The 15,232-nt window shown below is 39.5% G+C and overlaps 2 protein-coding genes across 2 annotated transcripts; both read left to right on the forward strand.

Moving 5' to 3' along the window:
• Positions 1-410: 410 nt before the first annotated feature.
• Positions 411-9,202, forward strand: LOC143858030 (putative jasmonic acid carboxyl methyltransferase 1). The gene is made up of 4 exons (XM_077368616.1): positions 411-568; positions 2,183-2,578; positions 8,343-8,615; positions 8,775-9,202. The coding sequence occupies exons 1-4, from the start codon at positions 494-496 to the stop codon at positions 9,093-9,095; spliced, it is 1,065 nt and encodes a 354-aa protein (XP_077224731.1). The 5' UTR covers positions 411-493; the 3' UTR covers positions 9,096-9,202.
• Positions 9,203-11,143: 1,941 nt separating this feature from the next.
• On the forward strand, positions 11,144-13,923 carry LOC143858077 (putative jasmonic acid carboxyl methyltransferase 1). The gene is made up of 4 exons (XM_077368674.1): positions 11,144-11,749; positions 11,837-12,241; positions 12,490-12,756; positions 12,872-13,923. The coding sequence occupies exons 1-4, from the start codon at positions 11,675-11,677 to the stop codon at positions 13,184-13,186; spliced, it is 1,062 nt and encodes a 353-aa protein (XP_077224789.1). The 5' UTR covers positions 11,144-11,674; the 3' UTR covers positions 13,187-13,923.
• The last annotated feature ends 1,309 nt before the right edge of the window (positions 13,924-15,232 follow it).

Below are 15,232 nucleotides of genomic sequence, written 5' to 3' on the forward strand. Positions count from 1 at the left end.
CAAAAATAGAGTGGGTCCCACATTATTTGAGTGATCCAAAGTTCCAAACCATTCAGCTGTTGAGCCCTGTTGCAGATAGGGTGTTGCTGGAAAATATTCTTTATAGAATGATCTAACCCTCCGATTTGTTTTAAATGGACGGCATAATGTAGAAACCTCTACAGATTGGAGGGCAACTAAATACTGCCAGGTAATGATCTAAATGGACATGGCAACTAAATACTGCCAGGTAATTAAAAAAATTGTCCTTTAATTTGACCAGTTCGAGGCGACACTGAAAAAAAAAAAAAAAAAATTCATGTGTCTTCTAAAGCTAAATTCACGTGGTTAAGGTAAATTCAAGTGGTTTAGCTCATCTAAAGCCCAATTCACGTGATTTAGGTCAAAAATATCTCCATTATAAATCCTACTTCAAATCCATTGATATAGGAGAGAAATATAAGGTGTGTTGTATCTCTTGTAGTTGACACAGGCCATTAAAGGAGAGCTAGCCATGGAAGTGCAACAAGTTCTTCACATGAACGGGGGAGTTGGAGATACCAGCTATGCTAATAATTCATTAGTGCAGGTCTCTCTCTCTCTCTCTCTCTCTCTCTCTCTCTCTCTCTCTCTCTCTCTCTCTCTCTCTCCAATCCAATGGTCTTCTAGATGATTTGATTAGGATATTTTTTCTATGGGAAGTGATATATCCGCCCCTAGATCACCTGGTACAACCAGCAGCATGTATCAACTGCAGAGGGGTTGATGTACAGAAAGATTCAATGGGGTTGATTGCCACGTACACTTCTGTTGGGTGTCCCAAGTAATCGAAAGGGGCGGCGGGTGTCCATCGTAGGCATATGGGAAACTGACTTCATAGCCGGGGAGGCATCAACACCCCTCCCACATGAAGTACATCAGCCCATCTGCAGCCATTGATACATTGCTGCTTGTACTACCAACTGATCAAAGTGGCAGATATATCACTTCCTTTTTTATTTTATTTTGTTATAGAGTACGTTAGGGTGTGTTTGGCAAGGCTTCTCATTTCATCTGATTTTATTGGACAAAAATGGGTAGATGATGAACCGCGGAATCGACTCACTCCACAAAATCTCATGCTTATACGCATGAAAATAAGAATCGGAAGAAACGGGCCTAGTGGGCTGTGCATACCCAAGGAGATTTTCTCCTTTTTCTTTGCTTTGTGCATTCTCTGCACCTACAAAAACACAAAACCATTCTGGAGATGGTTGCCGAACACGCCCTTAATAAACAAAGAGACACGATATGGGAAATGATAAATTTGCCCCTTTTTTACATGGGACAGCCACCTGCAGTGTACATGGCAATCAGGCCAGTTGAACACTTTCCTACATAGTAAACCAGTCTCTCTGCAGTCATAGATACACCGTAGGTGGCTGTCCCAAGTAAAAAAAAGAAGGAGCGGATTTATCACTTCCCTACAAGAAAACTGGGTTTTACCTGCGGTCTTGACCTTTGTAAAGTAACAAAAAATGCCAGTATATTTCGGAAGAAACAAAGACACTATAAGTGAAATGACAAATTCGTCCCTTTTTTAACATGGGACAGCCACCAGCAGTGTCCGTGGCAATTAGGCCCTCTACGGTCATAGATACATTGCAGGTGGCAGTCCCAAGTTAAAAAAAAGGACCGGATATATATCCCTATAAGAAAATTGGGCTTTACCTACGGTCTTGACCTCCGGTAAAAGTAATAAAAACTGCCGGTATAACCTATACAGGCTGTCATGCCCCAGGTGGTGCCTATCATTTTTAACTCTTGTTTTGATGGGGTTGGTCCCTCGATCTCCACACATAAGGTGTGACCCGCCATTTTACACCATGATTTGATCGGTTGGGGCCCATTATATATATATAGGAAATGGTTTGTGAGCAGCTCAGATAAGCTTATCTGAGCAGAGCTCACAAACCATAGGGGGGGCACATTTTGGGGGTGATCCTAAGCATACATTTGGAAGGCCCCATGGTTCATGAGCTCTGTTCAGATAAGTTTATCTGAGTAGCTGCTCACAAACCACTTCCTCATGTGTGTGTGTGTGTGCGCGCGTGTATATATCCAAAAATAGCATGGTCCAAGAATGCTAGTCTCTCTCTCTATTCATTCCAATGGCCTTCTACATGATGTGATTCTAATATTTTTTTTTTCTCTTTTCTTATAGAGAAATATAATAAGCAAAGGAATGCCGATGCTAGAAGATGCAATACTGGATCTTTATTGCACATCCTTCCCTGAGAAGTTGAGCATAGCAGACTTGGGTTGTTCTTCGGGACCCAACACCCTCTTTGTGATATCTCATATTATAGATACTATCAAGAAGAAATGCCACCAGCTGAACATTCCATTGCCAGAATTCCAAATGTTCTTGAATGACCTTTTAGGGAATGATTTTAACAACCTTTTTAGTTATCTACCAGATTTCTATGAGAAGCTTAAGGAAGAGAAGCATGTCAGTTTGGAGCAGTGTTTCGTGGCTGGTTCCTTTCATGGGAGGCTTTTCCCAAGCAAAAGTCTACATTTTATTCATTCTGCTAATAGTCTCCATTGGCTCTGTCAGGTCAGCACTTTCGCCCATCAGCACTCACTTTCGCCCATCAGCACTCAGTTGTCATTTGGCTACAAATTTAGGTATTGTTTGAATCAGATTTTGAGAGCCGACTGTGAGTCCCAAACAGATTATTGGACTCAAGATAGCATTCAATTTTTAGTCTAATAATCAGTTTTGGACTCACAATCGGTTCTCAAGATCCTAAACAAACAGTGACTATATATAATTTTGAGTCCAATAGACACACAATTGGTTCTTAATTTTGAGTGACCGTTCAAGGTATATATATATATATACGTGGCGAGATATAGTGGCCGTTCAGGGTAAGAAAAGGGTTCCAACGCAGATAGCTTAGCTGCGCTTGAGTGCAGGAAACAAGAATGGGACTAGGCCTGTAAATGGACATTCGAAAATCCGATTACCGTCCACATCCGAATCCGTTTAAAGCGAATATTATACGAATCTGTTTCAAGCCGATATTATCCGAATCCGTTTATGAGATATCCGGCTCTTAGCGGATACGAATTTGGTAAATGGTACATCCGATCCGTTTAACATCCGAATCCGAGAAGTACATCCGTTTATCCCGAATATCCGGATCCGGATCCGTATATCCGAATCCGTATCCGCATCTGTATCCGAATATCCTGAATATCCGTACGCGTATATGTAGACACCCCATTTTGACCGGAGCCTAAATATCAAATTCGAATAAAATTCCGAAGTTGAATTGAAACCTCGAAATTGAAATTCTCGAAGTAAACCCAAATGAGGAGAAAACCCGAATTTGTACCAGTTTATTACGCATGTTAGTATGTGCAAATCATCCGAGAAGTTGTTAGTAACCCCAGGAAGGTCCTCGCAAAATCTTGTAGGAATTAGACGAAATTTGACAAATAAGACGAACCAAGTGAGTGAGAATATTATTTTCCTAATGAAAAGAGGGGTGAGTTATCCATCTTGGAGTTATCCAAAGGATGAAAAGGGCATAACACACTATCTCTAATAGCACATAGGGGAGTGGTTTATCCTAAATGGAGGTTGTCCCAGATAAAAAAGGGGTCGAATATATCATTTCTATTTTTTTTCTTGCCCAAGCCACCCCTTGGTTGTGAAAAAGTAGTCTCAAGTCTCAACTCTCAAATACACTAGCAGGGGCTGTCCAAGTAAGAAGAAAGGGTGGGCAAATATAATGCCCTTCATATGCCACCGATTAGGGTGCTCAAAGAGGGGGGTTCTTTTTTTTTTTGGGGAAGAAAGAACAGAAACAGAAACAGGCGAGAAATGAGAGCAAAGGGAGAGAGGGTATGAAGAGATTTGGGTCTTCTTCTCAGATCAACTCGAGCTCCGGCCCCACCATCATCTCCACCTTCTTTTCCACCATCATTTTCCCCTAATTTCCTTCGTTGCTAAACCCTTTTATTCCTCACATCATCATATCCCCATTATCTTCCTTGTTGTGAGCTTTAATCCCAAACCTCGCCACCATCACTCCAATCAAATCCGGCAAAGACCCCATTTCTCCGGTATCTCCATCATCTTCCACCTTCGTCAAGATCAAAACCCTCGTCGGATTTCATCTCCGATTGCTTAATCTCCATTACTACTACCATCAAACCCTACTTCTACTCCTCTTTGAAAACCACCTCTATTCCTGCTACCATTTCCTCCACCATCAGCTCTCTCCATTCTCATCTTCTAACTTCATCTCCACCATCAGACCTTAGATCTAGGGCATTTTGGGTCGAATCTACTTACTATCAACCTAGATCCGAAAGTTGTTGGAGTGGAGCTTGGTCATCTTCTTCGTTGATCTCATCAACACCAAGATCTGTTCTCCAATCGGCTCCCTCTTGTTAATTTCAAGTATTCAGGTAATACTCTTAACTCTTTCTGTGTTGGTGAAATGTTTGAGCAATAAGTATTCGGATACGAATTCGGACATTCGGATATGATTTATTCGAATTCGGATATGAATTCAGACATTCGGATATGAATTCGTATTCGGATTTGAATCCGGATAATATCCGAATTCGAATAATATCCGTTGGATGCGAATTCGGTAACAAATAATAATTATCCATCGAATTCGGATACGGATACGGATACTGAATATTGTAAACGAATTCGAATTCGGATATAGCAATATCTAATTCGAATTCGATCCGTTTACACCCCTAAATGGGACCTCATTGTTGGGGTGATCCTAAGCATTCATTTGAAGGGCCCCATCATGGATGGGGTGTGTACCAAAAATCAGCTTCATTGGATCATCATAGGGTGTCCATTTGTGGGGGTGAAAATAGACAGATACTGTTTGTCCACTAATCTGCCCTTTTTTTTCACCCCACAAATGAACACCATAAGGTGATCCAATGGAGCTGATTTTTGGTGGACACCCTATCCATGAAAGGGCCTTCCAAATGAATGATATGGATCCCCCCAACAATGTGGGCCCACCCTGTTTTTGAACTCGAGCGCAGAAACCCTTTGTTAGGATGATCCAAAGCATTCATTTGAAAGGTCCTTACATAGATGGGGTATGTACCAAAAATTAGCTCCATAGGATCATCCTAACCCATCCATTTGTGGAGGTCAAAATGGACAGACTCTGTTTGTCCACAAATCTGCCCATTTTTTCCCTTCACTTTTGGAGGGGTTAGGATGATTCAATAGACCTGATTTTTGGTACACACCCTATCTATGATGGGGTCTTGCAAATGAATGGTTTGGATCAGCACAAAAAATGTGAGACCCATGTGATTTGGCACTCGAGTGCACCTAAGCTTAGGTGCGCTCGAGCGCACAATCATTTACCTTATATGTGTGTGTGTGTGTGTGTGTGTGTGTGTGTGTGTGTGTGTGAGAGAGAGAGAGAGAGAGAGAGAGAGAGAGAGAAAAGTGTTTCAAGTCTGTCGACTAGAGATCATTCTCTAGTCCTGCGACCAAAAACACTTGGGTCTCACATTTTTTGTGGTGATCTAAAGCATTCATTTGATAGGTCCCATCATAGATAGGGTGTCCACAAAAAATCAGCTTCATAGGATCATCTTAACCCTTCCATTTGTGGAGCTAAAAAATGGACAGACTTGTGCCGATTTATAGCCGTCCATTTTAAGCTCCACAAATCACAGGGTTGGGATGATCCTATGGAGCTGATTTTTTGTGGACACCCTCTCTATGTCAGGGCCCATCAAATGAATGCTTTGCATAACCCAAATAAGGTGGGACCCATGTTTTTTGCTCGCCGGACTAGAGAATGATCTCTAGTCGGCAGACTAGAAACACTTTCATCTCTCTCTCTCTCTCTCTCTCTCTCTCTCTCTCTATATATATATATATATATATATATATATATATATATATATATATGAGAAAAGTGTAGCTACACATACGTGTAGCTAACTTAGCTACACCGAAGGCTTAAAATACAGTGGGCCCCACATTTTTTGGGTGATGCAAACCATTCATTTGATGTGCCCTCACATAGATAGGGTGTGCCCACAAAATTAGTTCCATAGGATTATCCCAGCCCTACGATTTGTGGAGGCAAAAATGGACGTCTAAAAACCTTCACAAATCTGTCCATTTTTTCCTCCACAATTTGAAGGGCTGGGATCATCCAATGGAGCTGATTTTTTGGGCACACCCTATCAATGTGAGGGCCTATATATGAAATGAATGGTATGCATCACCCAAACAATGTGGGCCCACTGTATTTTAAGTCGTCGGTGTAGCTAACTTAGCTACACGTATGTGTAGCTTCACTTAACTCTAGACCTAGCAAACGGGTGGGCCGGGCCGGGTCAACGCGTGAGTGATGCGGGTGCGGGTCACACGGGTCGGGTCAGGAAATGACCCGCATTTTTTAGGGTCAGGATTTAGGCGACCCACGAGGCCCGTGGGTGGGTCGGGTCAACCCGCAAATTCAAACAGTCGTTTATTTTGGGAAATGTTATCACTGGATTTTGATGAGGGCAGTATGGCCGGCACCGTGGGATGATCCAAACCGTCCATTAGATGGCCCACAGCCTAAATAGGTTGTGCCCCAAACATCATTTCAATAGGTTGATCCAAACCCTCCGATCTATAGAGGGTTAGGATCAAGTGATCAACCCTCTAACATTCACATAGAACGCTTGGGATCAACCTATGGTGCTAGCAACAACCTATTTATATTCTATGGTGCCAGTCATAACTTATTCAGGCATCAATCCCTTAAAAAATAGATTAGCATGACAAAATCAGCATCCTTTGCATTAGAAAAAAAAGTCATCTAACTAGATTAGCATGACAAAATCACCACCCTTAAAAAAGCCAAATGACCCGCAGGTTGACCCGACCCGACTCGTGTTTTTGCGGGTTGGGTCACCCGCGGGTCAGTTTTTACGGGTCACTAAAACTTAGACCCGTGCCCGCAAATTTGCGGGTGGGTCGGGTCCACCCACGGGCACGGGTCGCATTTGCCAAGTCTACTTAACACTCTCTCTCTCTCTCTCTCTCTCTCTCTCTCTCTCTCTCTCTCTCTCTCTCTCTCTCTATATATATATATATATATATATATATATATATATATATATATATATATATATATATGAGAAAACGGTTCCTACACATATGTGTAGAGAGTTCTCTACACACTAGCTTAAAATACAGTGGGGGCCCACATTATTTGGGTGATCCAAGCCATCCATTTTAAAGGCCCTCACATAGATAGGGCGTCTACAAAAAATCAGATCCATAGGATCATCCCAACCCTACGATTTGTGGAGGTAAAATGGATGTCTTTAAACCTTCACAAATTAGTTTATTTTTTGCCTCCAAAGTTCGAATGGTTAGGATGATCCTACGGATCTGATTTTTTGTGGACACCCTATCTATGTGAGGGCCTTAAAAATGAATGGTTTGGATCACCCAAATAATGTGGCCCCCAATGTATTTTCAGCTAGTGTGTAGATAACTTATCTACACATATGTGTAGGAACCGTTTTCTCATATATATATATATATATATATATATATATATATATATATATATATATATATATATATATAGAGAGAGAGAGAGAGAGAGAGAAAAAAAAGTGTTTCTAAGCACGTGCTTAGGGAGCTCCCTAAGAACAAGTGGCTTAAAAAGCCACCGATTGGTCGCTTTTTGTGGACCCTGTAGAGGTGGAGCCGCCATACGAACCAATCGGTGGCTTTTTAAGCTACTTGTGCTTAGAGAGCTCCCTAAGCACGTGCTTAGAAACACTTTTCTCATATATATATACAGAGAGAGAGAGAGAGAGAGAGAGAGAGAGAGAGAGGTGTAGCTACACCGACAGCTAAAAATACAGTGGGCCCACATTGTTTGGGTGATCCAAACCATTCATCTGATAGACCCTCACATTGATAGGCTGTGCCAAAAAATTCAGCTCCATAGGATCATCCCAACCCTTCAAACTGTGGAGGAAAAAATTGACATATTTGTGAAGGTTTTTACACGTCCATTTTTTCCTCCACAAATCGTAGGGTTGGGATGATCCTATGGAGCTGATTTTTTGGGCACACCCTATCTATGTGAGGGCCCATCAAATGAATGGTTTGCATCGCCCAAACAATGTGGGGTCCACTGTATTTTAAGGCGTCGGTGTAGCTAAGTTAGCTACACGTATGTGTAGCTACACTTTTGTCATATATATATATATATATATATATATATATATATATATATACACACTACATGTTGTGTCTTAAAGTAAATCCTAATTGAAGCATGAAAGTATGCCAGGTTCCTCAAGGGCTTCAAAACGAAATGGGCATCTCATTAAACAAGGGAAAAATTTACATAGGGAAGACAAGCCCTCCCAGCGTGTTCAAAGCATACTTAGCGCAATTTCAGAGAGATTTCTATTTGTTCCTAAAGTCACGTTCCGAAGAAGTAATTGGTGGAGGGCGAATGGTCCTTACACTTTGTACCGGAAGAAGCTCGGATCCATCTATTAAAGAATGTTTTTTCCACTGGGAACTGTTGGCTCAAACTCTCAATGACATGGTCTCACAGGTAGGGAAACATCACATTGTAACCTTTCAAAGCCCGCATTCTCCCCTCCCCACTCCCCCGCTCTCCCCCCCGCCCCCTCCCCCCTCTTTTTTCAAAAACAGTTTACAGTTTCTTATGTTATTGGTTTTTATGCTTTAATGATAAGTTTGTCCAATTTAGGGAGTGATTGAACAGGATAAAGTGGATTCATTTAATCTACCCTTCTATGCTCCTTCAATTCAAGAACTAGAGGCTATTGTTAACAGAGAAGGATCCTTTAGTCTTGATCGACATGAAGTAATTGAAATTGTGAACTTCACAAGTGGGCAGAACGTTGCAAAGTTGATAAGAGCTATTACAGAATCTATGCTAGCTGATCAGTTTGGAGCCGGGATACTGGATGACCTGTTCCGAAGATATGAACATAATGTTGATGTGTATCTATCAAATGAGAAAGCAATCATTATCAATTTGGTTCTTTCTATGACTAGAAAAGAATGAAAATCAACATATAACAAATGATATGTAATAGTTCTGTATTTTGAAGCTTTGTATCCTGCTTCCATATTTCAATAGCATTTTATGCTTCGTGGCTAGTATTCTAGAAAGATGTTTTAGCATTCTATTAGGACGTACACTTAGAATCAGATCTTGGGCGATTAACTTTGACAAAACATGTGATATTTTAATTTGGGAAGTGATATATATATATATCCGCCCCTTTTGATTACTTGGGACACCCAGCAGCAGTGTACGCGGCAATCAGCCCCATTGAATCCTTCTGGCATGAAGTACATCAGCCCCTCTATAGTCATTGATACTCTTTTGCCGGGTGTCCCAAGTAATAAAAAATAAGGGGTGGATTTATCACTTCCCTTTTGCAATGTAATGGTGAAAACACGCACCATTTGCTGTAGATGTCAGATTTCCAATCTTTTCCGGCCTCCTAGGCTTTGTTGTTGAGTCACCAATTTCTACATAGCCATCGTTATAAATGTTTTTTGCGATGGTTATGTAGAAATTGGTTTCTCCACTTCTAAAATAGGGACAGGTTTTCAGAGGAATGTAGGCTTCAATGTAGGTGGTTGATTGAAATATGTGGGTAGATAGGTTGTCACTTGTCAGTTGAAGGACGGAATTGAGGGATGGAAAGTGATGGTCGGTGGTTCGATTGGCTGCAAGGCTAAAGGTTCTATGGTCTGTCAAAACAAGACAACGACTAGGGGTAATGGCAGCCAAGGGAAGGTGTAAAACATACCTTGTAAATAGATAGAGGCAAGCAACATATGGCTCCCTCTTCTCTAGACAAGCAACGGATTGCTTGTTCTACTCCGGTGAGCGGCAACAATGATAAGCAAGCAGCAGATGGCTTGCGAAGGGCGACAACAAGTAGCAGTTGACTTGTTTTCAATGATAACAGCGGGTGGCTATCACGTCGGGACACAACAAAAGGCAACTAAAATTTTATTCACAATTAGATATCTGAAAACAATTACAATGGATGGCCTTTTATAGATTTAGATTTTCTATGGCCAACATAAAGAAGAATCCTAAATAAACTATAACTTCACTATAATTAAGAAATAAAACAAATCCCTAGGATATCTCCTTACTTGGACGTTCAACAGTGAAAGCCAAATTTTAGAATCCTAAAGTTTCTCTACTACTTCCTAATTTTACTCAAATAAAATCCTACCAAAAGTAAAACTCCTAAATTCTCTCAACTCAATCCACGTAAAAGTAAACCTCCCTAAATACATTCTCACCTTGGACGTCTCAATTAAAGAAAATATCTAAAAATAATTAAAACAAATCCAAACTAAAATAGGACTCTATTGAAGAGTAGTAATCAACGTGGACCATTGATCTAGATGCCATCTTATATCTTCTGATCTGACCGTTGAACAAGGTTCTGACGATCTTGACCGTTGATCTTTGTCATCGGGCGAGGCACCTGCATCACTAAAAGAAGTCCTAATGATAAAGGTCTCTTCAAAGACAAAAATGCCCGCTTTCATAAGAGGGGGACGGATTTCGTTTAGGGAATGTTTTGGGGTATTTCAAAGTAAGCCTGCTTGGCTATTCATTTGAAAGCATCTGAGGTTATTGTAATTTGTTGTTGTTTTTATGCTGACATTGTTGTCGTAATATGTAAATGTTCTTTGGATTTGGTGGCATAATATTATTCTATGCTTAAATAACACGCAACTTGATGATCATGCTCCTTAATTATTACTTTAGATGTCTTTATTATTATATTATTATTAAACTATTTTTATTGTTAGTATTATTGCTTTGTTAGGTGCTTAGAATTTATGATCTTCTTGGATATATTGATGTGTTTATTTTAGCACTCCAATATCAACCATCAATAAGGATAGATCCTCTCCACCTAACTTTGACTATTTGTCATGGTTTAAGATTGATTTAACTTCTTCTAAGTTGGATCCATGCGACCACCCCTCTATTAATCTTTGCTATTGTTCTTGGGTAATCCACATACTGTGTTGTTTGTTCCTCTCTTTTTACTTGTTTCGCTCACCAATCACAGCCCAAGGTTTTCCATCTTTGTTTGGTCCACATAGTGTTCTCTATGTCCTTGTTGAACTTTCAAATCACTTTGTTGGTGATGATTGCTTCGATTTCATTGGAATGATGCATCTTCTCTTTCTCTCTCTTCCCTCTCTCTACACTCCCTCTATATTGTTCATGACATTCCCTAGCACTACTCTATGAAGTAAATGCTTGCAACCAAACAGAAATAAATATAGAACGAGATTAGGAGATCATCAATCTAAAGTAAATAAAAAATGCATCTAAATGGAAATGGCAACCAAATACTGCCAAGAAATGAAAAAAAAAAATTTGTTTGTTTAGATGCATTAAACTTTTGATCAGTTCAAGACAACAAATTAACAAAATAAATAAATACAGTTAATTTCTCATCTAAAGCTCAATTCACGTTGTTTATCTCAAACATTTCCCCCTTTATAAATCATACTTCAAGGCTATTGACACAGGAGGGAAATATAAGGTGTGATCTATCTTGTCTATTTGACAGAGGCCATTAAACGAGAGCCATGGAAGTGCAACAAGTTCTTCACATGAATGGGGGAGTGGGAGATACCAGCTATGCTAATAATTCAGTAGTACAGGTCTCTCTCTCTCTCTCTCTCTCTCTCTCTTCTACACGATTTGTTCTACATGATTTGATTATGATTTTTTTGTTCTTCCATATATAGAGAACGATCATAACCAAGGAGATGCACATGGTAGAAGATGCAATACTAGATCTTTATTGTATGTCCTACCCTAAGAAGTTGAGCATAGCAGACTTGGGTTGTTCTTCAGGACCCAACACCCTCTTTGTGATATCTCATATTATAGATACTATCGAGATGAAATGTTGCCAGCTGAACCATCCGCTGCCGGAGTTCCAAATGTTCTTGAATGACCTTCCAGGGAACGATTTTAACACCCTTTTCAGTTACCTACCAGATTTCTATGAGAAGCTTAAGGAAGAGAAGCATGCCAGTTTGGCCCAGTGTTTCATGGCAGGAGTGGCTGGTTCCTTTTATGGGAGGCTTTTCCCAAGCAAAAGTCTAGACTTCATTCATTCTTCTAATAGTCTCCACTGGCTCTCTCAGGTCAGCACTTTCACCCACTCAGTTGTCAGTCTGCTGCAAATTTAGGCACTATTTGTTTCAGATTTTTAGAACCGATTGTGTGTCCAAAACTGATTAATAGACCTACAATAACAATTAATTTTGAGTCTTAATCAGCAAATTTATGAACACTCAAACTTATTCTAACTTCAAAGGTCATATAGGAAAATTTTCATGTAAGCATGTCATGTTCTAAAGTGAATCTTAATTTCAGCATTAAAATATTCCAGGTTCCTCAAGGGCTTCAAAATGAAATGGGTATCTCATTAAACAAGGGCAATATTTACATAGCAAAGACAAGCCCTCCCAGCGTGTTTAGAGCATACTTGGCGCAATTTCAGAGAGATTTCTATCTGTTTCTTAAGTCACGCTCCGAAGAAGTAATTGGCGGAGGGCGTATGGTCCTTACAGTTACTGGCAGAGGAAGCTTGGATCCACCAGAATGTTATTCCCAATGGGAACTTATGACTCAAACTCTCAATGACATGGTCTCACAGGTAGAGGCAACATCGCAATATAACCATTTAAACCGCTCTCTTTCTCTTCTAAATATGATCAAATTTTGACATATTATTATTTTTTATGTTTTGCTGATAAGTTTGTCCAATTTAGGGAGTGATTGAACAGGAGAAAGTGGATTCATTTAATATACCATGTTATGCACCCTCAATTCATGAATTGGAGGCTATTGTTGAGATAGAAGGATCCTTTAGTCTTGATCGACTTGAAATAATTGAATTTGATATCTTTACAAGTGGAAGGAATGGTGCAAAGTGTATAAGAGCTGTTACAGAATCCCTGCTTGCTGATCAGTTTGGAGCGGTGATAATGGATGATTTGTTTAGAATATATGAACAGAAAGTTGATGAACATCTATCAAATAAGAAAGTAAATCATTTGGCCCTTTCTATGACTAGAAAAGGATGAAAATCAACATATAACTCTGCCTTAAGGAGAGCAAATGATTTGCAGCAATTCTATACTTTGATGTTTTGTATCCAGCTTCCATATTTTTTATAGTATTTTATGCTTTTTGGAAAGACGTCGTAATTGTGAAACAACCAATTACTCCAGAAGCTTGAGCTTTTAGAGTTGATGTTATTTAATCATTTGTACTTCTACACTATCAATCACGTGTGGCCCCTCTTTTTTGGGTTGGTGATACATGTGGCACATGTGGCCCCTCTTTTTTAATATCAAGGAGTTGTTGGGTTTTGAACAAAAGAACTTCTATGAAGAAATAGCTATGATACCATGTGAAACAACCAATTACTCCAAAGGCACGTACAATGTTATCTATTGCTTCTCGGGGGTGGCAACTACATCAATTGGATGTCTGAAATGCGTTTGTACATGGTTTCCTTCGGGAAGAGGTCTATATGAAACAGCCAGCTGGGTTTGTAGATCCCAAACTTCCTCATTGTGTCTGCAGACTTTATAAAGCCATCTATGGCCTTAAACAGGTACCAAGGGCATGGTTCCAACTTCTCAGGTCCTTCCTTCTTTCCCTTGGATTTAAAGGGAGCTTGGCATATCCCTCTCTCTCTTCATGAGACATTTTAAGGGTAACACGATTTGTATTCTGCTGTACGCCGATGATATTCTACTGTACGTCGATGATATTATACTTTCAGGAGATAATCCAAGCTTACTCAGTGCCTTTATGAATTGGCCCCCAACTACATTTGATACTAATATTTTGGAAATATGAGTTTTTCCTTGGCCTTGAAGTATCTCGCAATCCTAATTCCCTTCGTCTTACACAAACGAAGTATGCAATAGACCTCCTTCACAAAGTTGTTTTGCTAGGATGCAAATTAAACCTTGTGAAATGCCGATCATCACTGGTGCTACTCTACATTTGGTGGAAATCCACTTAGAGGTTGGATCTCTAAATTTCCCAGAAGATTGGATGAAAATTCCCGAAGTTTTGGAATTTCATTTGAATTAATTAACAATTTTCGAACGAACTTTTTTGTACAAAAATTTTAAATACGTATGAAAATTCAGTATTCCTGGGAATATTTAATATTCAAAATGGCATAAAGAATCATTTTTCTATTCTGTACGAAATTATAAAAAAATAATAATTTTATAAGAAATTTTAGAAGGAATATCTAGCTAATGAAAAGCTTTGAATTCTTTTGCGAAATCTGATTCATAAGACCAAGATTTCTTGGGCAGGAGTAGTGCCTAACACCTTCGACTCGCATAACCTAGTACAAACCAAACCTAGTACAAAACTAAAATTTTGGTTAGGCCTAAGTCTTTCACAGAGTCAATTAAAGGTCTCGGACCAATCCTAGGTGGCGACTCTATAGTCCTTGTCAAATTTAGTTCTGATGAGGATCTTGATTTGATTTTCCAAAAGTTTTCTATAGAACTTCGGAATTTCAAATCATTTCAAAAAATAAGGAGATCAAATGACCAAATCTTTGGGGACCCTCCAGGACACTACATTCGGCCGGGAATTGCCTTTGAAGGAAATTCCCTAGCAAATACTAGGTTATAAATGTTATTGAAATTTGTAAATGTTTTTTTTTTTTTTTTTTTTTACTGAAGTCGTTGTTGCGTAAGGTTCTTTGGATTTGGATATGTAATGTTATAAGTTTAAATAACATGCAACTTGATGATAATACTGTGTTTTTTTTCGAGCCGGTCCCGAACTGCTTTATGCGGTGGTCCCCAGCAAATCCCCATAAATTATTAAACTATTTTTAGTGTTAATATTATTGCTTTGGTAGGTGCTTGGATTTATTCTAGGGAGTGGGTTTTCACACTCCCTTGTTTTGATATTGGCAGCCAATTATTTATTTTGGCTCCTCTTATCAATTAATGCGAGGAAATGAAATTCTGTTCTTTAACTATGATTTCGTAAACGACAAGATTTATTGGCCGGACGGCCGGCTTGCGTTAAACTCTTGACCTGTGCATGGCCACAAATTAAATTGGAAAATATTCTAAAATGAAACT

This window comes from Tasmannia lanceolata, unplaced genomic scaffold (genome assembly GCF_043159265.1).
Source record: "Tasmannia lanceolata isolate RefF3 unplaced genomic scaffold, GAP_Taslan_0.1 ptg000025l, whole genome shotgun sequence".
NCBI lineage: Eukaryota > Viridiplantae > Streptophyta > Magnoliopsida > Canellales > Winteraceae > Tasmannia > Tasmannia lanceolata.